General features: G+C 37.9%; 1 protein-coding gene across 1 annotated transcript in view; it reads right to left on the reverse strand.

Moving 5' to 3' along the window:
• Positions 1–17,163, reverse strand: part of LOC139745617 (glycogen phosphorylase, brain form-like) — a 34,232-nt gene that overhangs the window by 2,177 nt on the left and 14,892 nt on the right. The window contains exons 4-19 of the mRNA XM_071656017.1: positions 16,199–16,302; positions 14,575–14,706; positions 13,893–14,004; positions 13,003–13,085; positions 12,268–12,411; positions 11,420–11,512; positions 10,692–10,838; positions 8,435–8,598; positions 7,803–7,917; positions 7,207–7,308; positions 5,564–5,711; positions 3,547–3,747; positions 2,728–2,807; positions 1,662–1,786; positions 737–871; positions 300–366 (exon numbers count right to left, since the gene is read on the reverse strand). Coding sequence (XP_071512118.1) covers positions 300–366; positions 737–871; positions 1,662–1,786; positions 2,728–2,807; positions 3,547–3,747; positions 5,564–5,711; positions 7,207–7,308; positions 7,803–7,917; positions 8,435–8,598; positions 10,692–10,838; positions 11,420–11,512; positions 12,268–12,411; positions 13,003–13,085; positions 13,893–14,004; positions 14,575–14,706; positions 16,199–16,302 — 1,952 coding nt within the window. The remainder of the gene's footprint in view (positions 1–299; positions 367–736; positions 872–1,661; positions 1,787–2,727; positions 2,808–3,546; positions 3,748–5,563; positions 5,712–7,206; positions 7,309–7,802; positions 7,918–8,434; positions 8,599–10,691; positions 10,839–11,419; positions 11,513–12,267; positions 12,412–13,002; positions 13,086–13,892; positions 14,005–14,574; positions 14,707–16,198; positions 16,303–17,163) is intronic.

The following is a 17,163-nucleotide window of genomic DNA, read 5'->3' on the forward strand; positions in this document are numbered from 1 at the left end:
AGCAATGTTATGAAGGGACAATCAGTTTGTTGGGGGAAGAAACAACTAGAATCCACTGCTTTTACTCTCTGGTTGCATCATCTACAACTTGTTTGTGTAACAACATTCAGACTTTCTTTTTATTAGACATCACTTTCACTGCCATCAATACAGAGACTACTTTAACTGTTTATCTTAAAGATTGAGAGAAAACTAAAGATGGCAGGGGGTGAAGTGATTCTTGTGGTGAGAAGAAAGATCTGCTCTACTAAAACAATGTTTGCATTATAAAGACTGACATGAAGGCATTGTACACTCACCAAGAACAGTTCACTGACCCTCTCCTGGGCAGCGATATAAGACTCGTAGTCGGCCAGGAGCATGTACCTGGAAAACAGACAATTCATACAGAAATCAGATAGGAAGGCTACATCGCTAGTAGCTATTGCTGTAGTGCCATGTGTGTGTGTGTGTGTGTTGGGGGGGGGGGGGGGGGAGACGGATTGTCCATAATTGAATGCAACATGTTACTCTCATCATCATCTTACAAATTTTCAACAGAAAAAGAACATGGTCTAATGCTTGGAAAAGGACTATTCACTTTTAAATCAAGCACCAAAGTGAGTGAGTCCATTACTCTCATAATATCAATATTCAAAGACAAATTTCCCTGACAGAAATCAGTTTTCTGAGCAGTAGCATCATCACAGTTCTTGTAATTTTCCACAATGACAGCAAGATGGTTCATCTGACTTACGTGTCGTGGTGAAGCAGGGAGTTGACAATGTCTTGGAAGGTGCCTGGGTTGTTGGGCGAGAAGAAGTTGCCCTGGATCTGGTCAATGGCCTGCTTCAGCTCAGCATTCTTCTCATAGTACTCACGTGGGTTGTACCTACAACCAGAGAGAGTTTTAGTCTACTACATGCAGTACGGCACATACACAGGTATGCTAAAATGTCATATATTGGCAAAATGCCAATCAACTGATTAATGATTACAGAGAAGGCATAAAAAAAATTAACATTTACATTCTTGAATGATGCTAAGTTTAGTATTCAGTTGACTTGGGCTTTTCATTTTTTGCCCTTACCCAACACATTCACTTAATGTTATGTGAAATACATCATACCTACCAAACACACTCTGCTTTTGGTCTTTTGTCTTCAACTTTTGAGGTCACTCTAATCTCACGACTTTACTTCTGCTGAATTAAAGCTACAAGTCAGGGACAGTTTTGGACAAGATTTACACTCCTCCCATCCTAATGACAAAGATTTCAGTTTCATTTACATTACAAATACCAAGGGGTAAAATGGGGCTTTGTTTGAAAAGCTTTGTGCAACTGCAAACCTGGGCCCCATTTCATAAAAAAAGTTGATATGATAACAACTCTTGCTGGAACGACAATTGTCATGGTAATGACAAGAATCCAGCTTCCTGATTGGCTGTTGCTATGGGAAGTTGCCATTCCAGCAAGAGAGTTGCTATCCTAGTATATTTTATGAAATGGGGCCTTGGACTTCTACAGCCCATTAAATGCTGTAAATACATTTCAAGAAAAAGTGGAAGAGGCAACCATCCCTCAGGACCATTAGATGTTGCATACCACACATGAGTGACTTATCTCATCTTGCTCCCATGTTCTTCACTGACGAATGTTAAAAGCTTGAGACTGTTCTCACCCTGGTCTTCTCTGAGTCACCTCATCCACCGTCATCCCAAAGATGAAGATGTTATCATCCCCCATCTCCTCCCTCATCTCCACATTAGCTCCATCCAGGGTACCGATCGTCAGAGCTCCATTCAACTGCATAATTAAGGTTTCAAAGAGACAGTTACATCCTTAATACTGTATACGCCAAATATTTCGCGAGGTTTTTATTTTTGCGAATTTCGCGAGTCAGGTGCTAAACGCGAAATAAAAGACATGGGAAAAGATTGATTCTGATCCTAATATGAGTGTGAGGTGCCTATGTACATTTCTCCGTACAGTACTGTACTCCAATTGCGAAATCATCAGGAAGTCCCCATTCGTGAAAAGTTAGACTTGCTCTATATATGGCACATACAGTAGCCATCAACAATATCATGCAATGCTTTATGTTCTTTCTTAAGTGTTTTATGCTCTTACAAACCGAGTTTTCATTAACTGTACCATATTTATGTTAGCTCTGTTTCGTTTCTGATTGTGCGCACATTGTACAGTATATTGACACAGGGCTCCCTTGTAAAGCAGGCTTTTGTGGCTCTGAATAGCATTACCCTGCTTTAAAAGAAGACTGAATAAATAGAAAAATAACTAAATGAATAACAACTTTTCTGACAGATGATGAAAACAAGTAGTGATATTTTTCCTATGTTGCTTTAAAATATAATGCACATTTCTGTGATTTTGATGTATTCTTAACCTCTCAATAGGAAAGCAGAAATAGCAGCTTCAATATGCTCAGCTGGAGTTGATACAAAATCAAATTTCTACACCCACACTTCCACAAGGATGTTGCTTGTACTTGCATGTCAATAATTCAGATGCTTCTTCCACAGGAAAACATCACAACACAGTAATCTTGTGCAGAAATGCAGACAATCATTGGTACAATATCACACTTGCCTATAAATATCACACTCCTCCATACCACACACAGCGAAGGCAGAGAACTTTCTAACATGTGCAAATTTGAAGTCATCTTCTTTTGCTGTCTGTTCTGATCATTATGAAGCAGAAACGTGAAACTCTGTGAATCTTACCATGAACTTCATATTGCCAGTGCCCGAAGCCTCAGTGCCTGCCAGAGAGATCTGCTCAGACAGGTCACAGGCAGGAATCACTGCAGGGAGAACAGGGGGAGACAGAGGGAGGGAGGAGGAGGGGGGGGGGGGGGGGGGGGGATGGAGGGGAGATGGAAGAGACAGTTGGGAGAAAGGGGACAGAGGGAAGGATGGATAACAAAAAAGAATGGATGGAGAAGATAAGATGGAGGGAAGTGGGAGGAAGGAGGAGGATAGAGAGGCAGGAGGAAGAGAAGGGTACATGATGAATGGATTGATTGATAGATGGGAAGAGAGGATAGACAAGAGAAGGGCCAGTGAAGGATAGAGGAAATGGGGATGGAGGGAAGGAAAGTGGCATGAAAAATCATTAGATATCGTTGCGCTTTATCTCCAACTGATAAAGAAATGAATAGCAAAAGGACAAGCCCTATATTTTCATGTATGTCGTTTTAGCACAATAACAATCCTGCATCAAACCTGCTTACTACATGAGTAGATATAATAATGAAACATATACACATATATGACAAAAAATACACTAATTCAAACAATGTCTTGCTTGTAGTTGCAACTACTCTGCATTTAAATTATTACACTGGCAAAACCTAACTGAGCAGTCACAGATAAAGGTATGTTCATTCTGTTATTTCATTATCTCAATCTCCTCTAACATTTCTGATCCAAATGAAACATCAGTATTCATCAATCAGAGCCAATTTCCCTTAGAACTATGACTGACAATGACTTCTGAGTCTCCCCTATGAACTCTCCTTATCTTTCATCCATCTTACTCACCCTTCTCTGCCAGTGACACTCGGTAGTTCTCCAAGAAGACCACCTTGAGTTTGTCTCCCACGATGGGATCGCTGTTGATGACGCGGCCAATGCTGGTGATGAGGTGGATGATGAGTTTGGCTATGTAGTATCCCGGGGCTGCCTTGCCTCCAATCATGATGGTGCGAGGGACAAAATTAGCACTTGGGTCCCTCTTGATCCCTGGAGTGTACAATGAAAGACAGTCCTAAATATCATCACCAGTCATCATAAAATTTCAATTTGTATTCTACATTTAGTGAGTAAAACAGAGCAACTTCACAAACACTGCACTGCTTTAATACCAGGCTGGTTCTCTGACAAACTAGAAATATCACTTAAGGTGATTAATACCTCCGCCCTGTGACGACAGTCTTACCCAAGGAATGATCTTTCCTTGATCTTCTGCCATTTAAATGCCGTTACCATGGCAATGCAGCTTCCGACACGTCCGAAAAATATATCTTGCACATCTTCCCACCAAGACTATTGTGTGTGCCACATTTCATAAGCTTTTGTCAAAAACTGAGGAAGTAGTTCAATCCACAAGATCTTTCCTTGATCTTCCACCATTAATATGCCGTTACCATGGCAACGCAGCTTCCGAAACATCCAAAAAATATGTCTTGCACATCTTCCCACCAAGACCAATGTGTGTGCCACATTTCATGAGCTTCAGTCGAATACAGAGGAAGTAGTTCAATCCGCAAGATCTTTCCTTGATCTTCTGCCATTTATATGCCGTTACCATAGCAACGCAGCTTCCGACACGTCCGAAAAATATGTCTTCCACATCTTCCCACCAAGATCAAGGTGTGTGCCACATTTCATAAGCTTTGGTCAAAAAACTGAGGAAGCAGTTAAATCCGCAAGATCTTTCCTTGATCTTCTGCCATTAATATGCCGTTACCATGGCAACGTACTTTCGGGTACTGTCAAAAAATGCGTCTTGCACATCTACAACCAAAGGCACACATCTGTACCAAGTTTCATGGAAATTGGGCAAAAACTGAGGAAGTAGTTTGCAACACAAAATTTTCCATCATTTTGGCTCATAATATGTGAGCTGTTACCATGGCAACATACTTTTTGTCACTGTCAAGAAATGTGTCATGCTGACCTATATCCTAAGACAAACATTCAATATGAATTCCATGAGAATTGGAAGAACACTGATGAAGCAGTTTTGCCATGAAGCATTTTGCCCTATATTTTACCAATAACATGCCGTTACCATGGCAACGCACTTTTTGCCACTGCGGAAATATGTGTCTTGCACATTAACATATTCAGATGAACATCTGTACCTAATTTCATAAAAATTGATCAAAAACTGTGGGAGGAGTTCGCGACGCAAGATTTGTACCCATTTTTGCCCATAATATGCCGTTACCATGGCAACGTACTTTTGGGTACTGTCAAAAAATACGTCTTGCACATCTACAACCCAAGGCACACATCTGTGCCAAGTTTTATGGGAATCGGTTGAAAACTGAGGAAGTAGTTCGCGACGCAAGATTTGCAACGACCGACCGACCGCCCGACCGCCCGACCGCCCGACCGCCCGACCGCCCGACCGCCCGACCGACCGCCCGACCGCCCGACCGACCGCCCGACCGTCCGCTGATTCCTATATACCCCCTTCAAACTTCGTTTGGCGGGGGTATAATTAGAACTGTGTAAGAACTTTCAGTTGCAAAGCACTTATAAGATTGATTTCACACTAATCACTCTGCAACTTGCATCCATGCAGAGCTTAATAAAACCCGAGATTATGTAATAAGCAGCAAAGGTTAATCATTTAGAAATTAAAAACTTGTCTGGAAAGTATCATCCTTAATAGCAAAAGTCTAAATATAGCATAAACCAACTTCATTTAATTGTCATAGAATTACTTACATAGGTACGATATGAAAGACTGCTGTAACCAGCAATCTGTATGAATACAACAGGCATGAAAAAGCTATATGTTTGAGGGAAGAAGGTCCTGCTGACTTACTGTTGTACAGTGTAATCATGTGCAGAGCATTGAGCAGTTGGCGTTTGTACTCATGGATACGCTTCACCTGCACATCAAACATGGAGTTGACGTTGATCCGGATTCCATTCTGCTTCTCCAAGTATTGGGCAAGCTTCATCTTGTTCTCCTGTTAAAAGGACAAGAAAATTGAGCCATGAAACTCTGTTTCCCCCTTTGTATCATTTTAAAAAGACAAAAAAAAACACAAATAAATAAGCACAACAAGAAGTCCACAACATCACTTCACTGTGCTTCATGAAAATAAAGTACTGAGAAACATTTGCACTGCACTCTTTCTTAATCATCTAAACATATGAACTTTGTCAAGGTCTGTTGATATCAAATTTCAGTCCTTTGTCTGTGACCTCTTCTGCCGATGTGAACAGGTCTTCATATCACAAATTCAGGAATTGTTTTACTGAAATACATATAAAATGTTCTAAATCATTTAAGGTTTCATTTTTGTCTGCACCCACTACAGGCCCATCCCTCAATTATCTGTCTTTTGTGATGTCATCAATAACAAGACAGTTGGCTGAAAGAAGCATAACAACACCTAATGGCATGCACCTTGCTATCAACAGGTATATCTGCTCATAATAGCAAAACAGGTTTTATACAATGCGATTCCACATCTTTTCCTACCATACTCTCTATCCTGGAAGATTTTCCACAAAGCAATGACCATCATACTGTCTGAGTTGTAGTACAACAAGACCTGTCTAGCTGTTGTGGGTTTGTGCACTAGTCAAGGTAAGATGTGTAACATTAGGTACTGTGATGTTTGAGGGATTCCAGTTGACTTTACTGTTGATGACATCATGAAAGACAAAAGACTTTTGGGGTTTTTTTAGGGGTGGAGCTTAATGGTTGCAAAACAACAAAAAATGAAAAATAAAATGATTAACTATCTGTGATATATATTTCAATTTGTGATGCATTTGTAGACCTATTCACATCAATCAGAGATCACATGTAATAGATATCAAGGGACCTTTAAGGTGTGCTTCCTTTCTTGTTGGTAATGACAAAGCAGATAACAGTAATGATGGCAGTGCTTTAAGAAAAATGTAACAAAAACTAATTTTTTTTTTTTGTTGAACATGCAAGGATCTTGTGTGGCATTGCAAAGACAATTCTATATCTAAACTGATTACATGTTCTACACAACATTTAAATATCAAACCATATTGGCATTTATGGGAAAAAAAAACAATAAGCAACATATCATTGCATAAGCTCACTGAGTAAACGGACTAAAATGCTTTCAAAGACTTCAGATCTAGACTGTAGCTCCTTGGGGATGTTTCACAAAGAATTTAAGTTGAACTTAAAAGTTAAGATCAACTTAAAATTATGGTAGGCCGTTGGTTTCTCATTTCAATTTACCTAATGCTTTCAGAATCCACTTCAAATTGTTATCAAAATTTACAGAAAAATAGATTGTCCATTACTTTATTTTGTTAATTAATGCCTGTATGAAAAAGTCTCCAAAATTTTCATTTGTATATCAAAGTCAGAATATTAATTTACGTCACACACAGCCTACCATAAGTTTAAGTTGATCTTCAAATTTAGGATTGATTTAAATTTTTTGTGAAACACTGAATGATGAAACTCACCTGCTTGACTTGCTGCACAGACATGAGGAAAGCTCTGTCTGCTACGTACTGCTCCAGTTTCCTCAGCTGGAACAAGTCTGTCGTCCACTTCTCACCAATTTTCTGCGGTTGAGACAGGAAGCCGAGTATCATCGTCTCATCATCAATGACTTCAAACACCAGCTCCATAATGATAGCATGCTTACTTAGTTGTGTCTTATCATAATTTGTATTAAACAATTACAATAATCTATGACCAAGTCAGGCCTGTTTTTTAACACAGAGTAATCATTATGATCCAACTTAAATCAGACGAGACTGTTTACCCAAATCTTTATAGATGAAATGATGCTCTTGATAACTTGTCGGTTACAAACTCAATAAATATGCAACCATTATGAGCATCAACAAGATCAGATCTGCACCTTACTGCTAATTAAATAACTGAAGTATGAAATAAAATCTTGGAAGAAAAGGGGATTTTTCTCTGCCACTACCAACAGCAAATATCCTACATAAAATGTCAAAAGTACTTCTAGTAGTGATCCTCGCATAGCAGATAACAGTAATGTGACATGTGATGGTAGTTAGTGAAAAGAGATGTTTTGTTGACTCACGTCAGCGATGGCATCAGACAGGCCAGGATTGCACAGCAGCAGCCAGCGACGTGGGGTGATGCCATTTGTCTTGTTCTGAAACTTATCGGGCATCATCTCATAGAAGTCCTTGAAGCTTCATACCAAACAAATCAAATTGACTGTCATCATCATCATCATCCTCATCATTTATCACCATCACCACCATCATCACCAAAATCACATCCATCATCTTCATCATCATCATCATAATCATTTTAAGAGAATGTAAAATTGCCATCAATGGAGGAAATTGGCACATCATGAAAAGCCATGCTTGGCATCAGCATAGTGGCCTAGCATATGACCACTGACTGTAAGTGGTATCAAATTCCCATACTTCCCTCACTACTGAATTGAAACTTACATTAAAATAGCAGACTATCCAAGAACATTAGAAACATTTCAATCTGCCTGCAATGAGTAACATATTTATAAAAAGCTTCATTGCAACTACAGACAAGAAATTTGGATTGAAAACTTTCACAAACTGAAAGTTTATTTGGAAATGTAGTTTTACTGCTACATATAAGGAGTACAATATCAAAGCTTCACACTCTTACAGATCTTAGAAGGTGTACTTTGAGTTGAAAGCAAAAGGAAGTTCAACTTACACGCTGGTTGTGAGAAGGTTGGAGTGGATAGCAGCCACACCATTGACAGCATGAGAACCCACAATAGAAAGGTGGGCCATGTTGATACGCTTGTGGTCACCCTCCTCAACGATAGACATGCGGCGCAAACGATCCGGGTCATCCGGGTAAAGCCGTCGAACTTCCTGCAAGAGACATATTTATCAACTATTAATGTGGACACTTTCAAACATTATCACCCAAGGTGTTCATTACCTCGCCAAGTGAGGAGGTTAAATTTTCGTTACCATTGGTTTGTTTGTCCATGTGCAAAATAACTCAAAAAGTTGGGCATGGATTAAGATGAAACTTGCAGGAAAGGTTGAGAATGACACAAGGAACAAATGATTAAATTTTGGGTGTGATCCAGATACTTTTATGGATTTTATGAAGGATTTTCGATATTTTGGCAGGTAGGGTCAATGAACTTGGGACAGGGATGATATTGAGGTTTGTTGAAAAAATCGGAAATCAAATTTTCAGGTGATTTTGATATATGGAAAAAGTAAAATGTGTATAGACTTGAGAAAAAAACTAGATATATCGCTACGGCTACTGATATGCCTCCGCCATAATGCATGGTTCTCCTAATAGGTCTATAGTACAATGTCTTGACAATGTGTGATGACAGTTTCACACAATTGGCAAAATATTAAAATGACAGGTTTGACACAAATGTGCTGAATGTTCACTTTCCTAGAACTAGGTTCAATTGTATGAATGATTAAAATGTCAGAGTGCAGGTATTTGGGGAACTGATGATTTTTACTTGACTTTTGACCCTTTTATAAGTTTATGCATTGAGTAATTTTCAAGGTATTGAGAAAAAGTATAATTTCAGTATCAAATGGGAAAATAGCATTATCTAAACCTGGCCTTTGACCTTTGACCTCACAGTTCCAAAGAGAATCACTGTTAGGTTGAACATGCATAAATATGTAAGTTTCATGATGATACCTTGAGTTACTTTCGAGATATGGAGGAAAAAGTGCAATTTAGCACTTTCACTTGACCTTTTACCATTTGACCTTTGACCTTTTGGCAAGAAACTTCCCCAAAAATATATATAGGGTAATACATGCCATACATCAAGTTTTAAAAAAAAAACCTTCAGGCATATTGCATTTTAAGGAAAGTAGTGATATTTTGAGGAGTTGACCTTGACCTTTGACCCCCTGACCTTTGACCCATGACCCCCAACTTCCTAGATAATCACTGCCCATCGGTACAAGCATATATACTTGAAGATACCTTGAACCATAGATATGGAGAACCGAGATATGGAGAAAAACATGTTATTTCAAATTTTTTTTCAAAAAAATAACCTGTGACCTTTGACCTTTGACCCTGTGACCCTAAAATCCACACAAAGTATTATCCCCCAAGGATATACCCTCATACCAAGTTTGATGTAAAACCACCACACGGTTCTTGAGATATCGACAAAAACAAAACGGGACGTACGGACGTACGGACGTACGGACGTACGGACGGACGGACGGACGGACGGACGGACGACCCGAAAACATAATGCCTCCGGCCACTTCGTTGCGGAGGCATAAAAATCTGAAATTAGATTTGAATCTACAGAATATCATGCCTGTTGGTAGTTCAAGCTGCGTATTTTTGAGGTTTTTGTACGCACACAAGAGCACGTGCTCTCGTTTCTGGTCCAGGGTGAGGCGCGCCGCACAGCTGGTATTGATGACATAACAAAAGCTTTCTATGATTTGGAAATCGGGCGATTTTCAGCATGCGTACGTATGGGTAGAAATCACTTATCTCTACAGAAGAACAAGATCAGCGGTGAAAATGAGCTGCTTGGCGGAGGTCTGCGCTCTCAGAGTGCTTCTCTAGTTGCACTTAATATCTTAATGACGAAAAACAACTAATTCGGAGAATTCTTTCCTTGCTTGGTAAGTAACATAACTACCAATAACTGCATTTTCATATTCGTCATAAATAATTTGCATATTTAAGAGCTGAATATTCTGATGGTTGCAACTACTAGTACAAAAAAAATGTAACGTAACTAATTTACATGTCTTTTTGGGATAAAAAAGTTTTGTTATATATGACTGAATAATAAAAGCAACTGGATTTTAAGTCTACAGACTGAATTTCTGTCCAGTTTTCCTCTAATTTCAGGATAGAATCTCTTTATACAGCACATGAAAAGTCAGTTGACCATTAAGATCCCCAAGAAAGCCACACATCAATATTTTTGTGTAGGACTGACCTCAAGATGGTGCATGTTGATCTCATAGATGATCTGTAGATGGCGAGGAAGGACATACTCCAGCAGACCCACTGGCCACCTCTCTAGGGCTTCTGGCAGGATGGTGTGGTTGGTGTATGCAAATGTCTTCACCACTATGGGCCAGGCCTGGGGGTGAGAAGTTGATATACTAGTACAGAATGAGTAGGCCCCTTCTACCATCGACATTCATCACAAAAAGGAGTCTGGTACACAGTGCCCCACATATCATTCAAAGACTTATTGTTGATGGAGATTCTATATCAAGAATCATATCTGAATATACCTGGCCAGGTGTCAACAAAACTGTGAAATTTTTGTGGATCAGTCACTGACTGATTCTATTCTTAAGGGAATTCAATATTAAACTGATAACTACAACAGTAAATCTAACACTGTAGTAGATGAAAATTGGAAAAAAATATTGCTGGAAACAATCAATATTGATATCTATCAACTGCTGCAATTATCCCACAGTGCAATCTCTCATATGAAATCATCTGCTTATAAGATCACAGGCAAAATAGTGCTAATCAAGTCCAACAGTTTCTCTTACATTCTTAAAACTTTCTTTTGATAGCAAAGATCTTATTTCAATTCACGATGCATATATATTACAACCTCATGAATATCCTCCAGGGAATTCATCAGACATCTGTTCTCTGACCTATAACTGAGTGTACTCCATGATTCAACCTGTGATTTCTTACCTTCTCCCACGGAAGTCCCTCAATGTCAAGCAGAATCCTCATCAGCTCTGGGATGGCCAGGCCAGGGTGGGTATCATTCAGCTGGATGGCCACCTGTTGAGGACACAGTGGGCATACATCAGATGCTGGATATAATACTGACAATTAACCAGACTTCAACAGGGTGTGTTATATGTTACGTGACTCTAGGTAGCATAACTAGGCACATTACAGTAATTGCAATACTACGCTTTTATATCAATATAGCTGAGAGCTATTAAGAGCATCACACGCCACTGAAAAAAGCCGAACTTCCTTAGAAGCTGCCGCCCACATGTGGAGATGGAAATGTACCAATCATAGACCAGGCCAATGATTGTGTTTTGTGCTCACAGATATCAGACTCATAAGGAACCAAGCTAACCTCATCTCTTAGCACGCAGCAGAACACAACTCCTTGTTGAAATAATTCACTGACATATACAAACATACATATACACATACACCCACATACATACATATACACATACATTCATACAAGCATATATACACTATGGACATACTACATTAATACATACAATACTAACACATGAATATACGAATGAATGAATGAATGAATGAATGAATGAATGAATGAATGAGATGATTTATTCTTTTTTTTTTGTCTTGTGCTCTATATGGTCTATAAATTGAACACAAGTACCAACTGGGTTCTATAGACTATTTTTTCATGTGTACATGTAATTTAGCTGGACGACAGATTAAAATAACCGATGGAGAGACACTGGAATCTTTAATATGAATGCTGACCACTTTATCAAAGAAACCCATCTATGGTCATTGGATGGGGGTAAATTGTCTAAACACACCTTCTCTGGGAAGCTGTCAAAGGAAGTTCGGACTGGGTCTCTGCAGCCAAACTTGGAGGATTTGAAGCGTCGGATGATGTCTTGGAGAGACGCAGTCACCATGAAGTACTCCTGCTTCAGACGAAGCTCCTTACCCTCAACAACCTTAGGCACAGACAGAGAGCAAATTATGTCAACCACTATCTTTTACTCTTGCTTCGCAAGAATCCATCTGTTTTGATGACGTAACTTTGATGGAGAAGTGTCTGTAGAGCCATAATTATGTTCATACATCACATCAACTTATCAAAATACCTACTACAAATGAAACAATAAATCATTTACAATACAAAACGTTACTTTTTCTGGTGGTAAGAATGTAAAGTGTTTATAGAAAAAGTCTAGTATTTCTTTTTCCAATAACAACATCTATGTTCAAACTGATAGAATGTACAGTTAGGGGTGAACTTATTTCATTTATCTCAAGATGATGCAGAGATGATAATACATTATTAATTTCAAGGAAACTTTTTATTCCTTCTGGTCCTAGGATGCAGTTAGAAATACATTTATAATCATAAGACTCACAATTATGAAAAGAGTATTGAAAACAAGCCTGGGTGGATTTTTTCCTTTCTTTTTTTTTTAATTTATTCATTTTCTTATCTATTTTTTCTAACTGCAAGAAAAATAACTCGGCAAACTCTTGTCTACTGGTTCTAGTGTAGATAAAAGAGAGAAATCATGAATACTTACATTGTCGTTGGGGTACAGCACCCTTGTGATGTTCTCTGCAGTGTTCCTATCCAACACAGCTTGTACATAGTCTCCATCATTGACTGTAAGATTAGAATCATGTAAATGTCTGGGCATGAAATTTGGGGAAATAATACAATTTTGATGCTTCAGTCCATACAATTCAATATCATGTCACTATCTTAATATTTACTTAAATTCTCTCTTAAAGGTACTGTTTACCATTGGGAGCAGTGATTTAAAAAATGTTCAAGATACCATATCTGATGCATATGTGTAGGTCAGTTGTATCACAAAACACCCGACAGTGCAAAAATTTTGCAATAGAGCCAAAGATATAAGGAGATATCACTATTTTTCTCAATAAACCATTATGTAGACGGTCTAGTCTAGGACCATTTTTATCATTACTTGGTATATGTGAACTATTGTTCACATTTTGTATATGTATCAATACTTAACATTACAATGTAATCATACTGATTCAAATTTCTAAATTGGTTGTTTCTATCCCTAACTCACATTTTAGAACTAGTTTGAAGTATAAAAGCTGGGTTTTTGTTTCAACTGCAAATGGTAAATTATGCCTTTAAGGAATGATATACGTATGCTATTTACACAATTCTTGCTACTTCAAAGTAACACAAACCTCATTTACTTTGGGCACAATTGGCAGGTATTGCATGTCTAGTAGTTGTGGTTTTCAAGCAGGATCTAATATTTCACAAATTTGTCTGTGTCAATAGTGATAACTAGAAGGCCTTTTGCTCCACAACAAGTTTGGCATTGTTTATATATAAATCACCAAATTGGTAGGGTGTTTATTCGGGTCAATAGTTATGAAAGCACTACATGAAAGAACTGACTGGTTAAAGGATGAATCAACTCACAGAAAGTGAGGTCAAAGCTATTCTTGGACTTGGCCGACCACAGTCTCATGGTGTTCACTGTGTTGTTCTTGTAGCCTGGGATGGGGCTGTCATACGGCATGGCAAAGACAACCTAAACAAACATTGTACACAGGCACACAATATTCATCAAACATAATATACTTTTCACATTTCTACATACATTTACAGTTGTAGCTTTTCACAAATACTCCTGTTAATAACAATGGTTTGCTTACTTGAAATTCTATACCTAAGTAAAGGTAGACATGTTTCTTTCACATGATGTCTAAGCTTCACAGTTTATGTTACAGAAAGCTGAACTGGAAAGATCAAGTAATGAGAATGCTTCCCTATATTCATTTTCCTCTTCATATTCCAAAAAAACAGCACAAGGCTTTTTCTCTTTATACGGCTTGTATGGTAAGGGGCACAGACTTGCAAGTGCTCATAATATCCAACATATTTCACTTGAGAATGTCTCTTGGAAGCCAACTAGCATTTTATACAAAGTGAATTCAGCTGATAACATGACAATGATTCTATGAGAAATCTTATTCTGAACATCCTTTTTCCTTTCTTTAAATTATAATTGCAGCCCTTTCGGACATAAGCTATTTGGACGATTCCTGAGTAAGAGGGGGGGGGGGGGGCACTGCTTGTGGTCAATCTATATGCTACTGACCTTTGTATCAACCCAATTGACCTTTCCATCCTTGTTTTCAGTGTGTCCGTAGAAGTTGACTGGGATGGTGTACTCAGGCCGAGCTTTATCCCACGGGTTTCCAAACCTTAGCCAGTCATCTGGCTCCTCAACCTACACAAAGATGCAGGAAATGAGGCAAGATTTGAGAAATTGACATCTAGATTGGATGTATGAATGGGGGAAGCATTAACTACCTTCTATAGACAGACTCACTTAGGTCTATCAAGTACATGTATCAAAGAAAATTAAATATGCAATATCACATAAAGTTTCATACAGTGATAGTGATGAGAACACAATAAAACACTGATGATAAAACCACACAAATAATAGTTGCAATCATGATAATGACAGTAACAATTATTATAACAAAAACAATAATATAAAGATAATGATGATAATGAATAGTACTGATAACAATACAATACTACTATTACTACTACTACTACTACTACTACCACTACTACTACTACTACTACTACTACTACTACTACTACTACTACTAATACTATTAATACTACTAATACTACTACTACTACTACCACCACCACCACCACTAATACTAATACTATGACTACTAATAATAATGAAATAATGATGATTATAATTGCAATAATAATATCTGCAGTAATAATAATGGGAAAAAAACAACTATCACAACTGATAATAATTATTTTTAAAAACAGCTCAAATTTCATTATTAGCATCATAACATCAATACTCAAATGCAATTTTCATGACAATACCAGAAAAACACATTAGAACATAATTAAAAGGCTTCCGGTTGTTGTTTCTTCCTTTCTAGATGGCCATTGCTACAATGTGTAGATCTATGGAAGTTAGAGCCTATACATCATACATATCTCTCTTCCACTTTTTGAAAAGCTTTGTTGACTGATTTACAGATCAAATATATCATCAGTGTTTAAATCTAACTCATGAATCATATCAGAAATCTGCACAAGCCACAAATAATCTCAAGAAACATCCGCTTGTTTACTGTGAATGCTCTCCTTAACCATAAGTTTTAGTGAGAAAACCAAACAGCAAAAAATGTGTAAATGGACTTTTAACTCTGTGTACTGACTTATGGACACTGTGTCTCAGCCTAGATGTTCTTTTTGAACATCATTATCTGTTGACATAGGATTACTGATGTTGCATTTTCACGACTTTGTTTAGAATCCACTCAATACAGCTTTGCTGAGTCACTGTATACACCCACATTGTACTATGTAACGTCAAGAAATCACTTTGACATCATCACTTTGCTATGCAGGTTGATGACTCTGCAAATAATTACTTCCAAATATTTTACTATACTTTATGCACATTTTAGGACTCTGGCTGATATTTCTATTTATTGTGTCCACCTAAATTGATGACAAACAGAAACTACTGTGTAACATAATAATTACCAATCACACTGCTTACTAGAATTGATAAATCATAACTAATCATTTGAACAGAGCAAAAACATTGAAATGGATGTATCTAGTGTCATGTAAATAAGAATTCACTATTACAATATGTCACCACAGGTTGCAGAGGAAGTGAAGAGTCTTCCCATCCCCACATGGCAATCATGAAACACTCAGCCTACCTGTTTTCCGTCTTGGATTTTCTGGGTAAAGATACCATAGTCGTAACGTATACCATATCCATATGCTGCCAGGCCAAGCGTCGCCATGGAGTCCAGGAAACAAGCTGCAGATAAAAAAATTGGCTGATAAACATCACAAAATCTATACATTATCTTTAAATTATAATCAATGATATTTCTCAAAACAAAATAAAGCCAGGCACAAACACTGGGATTCGCCCTTCAAGTGCTGCAACTACATATGTATGCAGACTTCCACTCAGCTGCAAAAGTTTAAGTATGACTGAGCGTGAGACAATTAGCCGGCAAGTTTCAAGAAATTATCTGAAGTTATTGATACCAAGTTGTCACAGATATCACTGCTTTCTCATTAACAAAATGTACCGTGACATGGCCAGAGGAAGCGATAACAGAAGAGCCAAGACGAGGCAGAAAATTGAAGTTCTAGCCATTGTCAGGTTTTTTTTTCAGCTAAATATTTCCATTAAAAAATTGACATCAACATCAGGTGCATTCACACTAAAATTACTGTGATATTAAATACGGTACCACAGTAATTTGTTGGTACCAATTTTATTGGCGAAATATGACCATAATATAGGTAAAGGACAAGCAGTGTGTCAGATCACATTGTAATACATTGCTGTACGTTCACTGGTATAAATATACATATCATGACACAATTCACCCTCAAATCTGACGTACAAATTTTGTATGAAGTTTGAATTACCATCCTGAGCACCATCATTATTTTTGTGGGGTTTTTTTTTTGCATTGACATTACAAATATGTGCAATACTAGGGTATTTCATTGTCAATGCGACTGCGCCAACTCATACTGAAAACACTACAGAATTCCACCAACACATTTCATTTTTTTTCCATTTCATTAATTCATTGAAGCACGGCAACAAGATTCAGCTAATGACTGTTTTTCAACATGTCCGTGCACGAATAAAGCATGG

This window comes from Diadema antillarum, unplaced genomic scaffold (assembly GCF_040938485.1).
Source record: "Diadema antillarum isolate AM-2024a unplaced genomic scaffold, OU_Dant_1.0 seq00001279_RagTag, whole genome shotgun sequence".
In the NCBI taxonomy this organism is placed as follows: Eukaryota; Metazoa; Echinodermata; class Echinoidea; order Diadematoida; family Diadematidae; genus Diadema; species Diadema antillarum.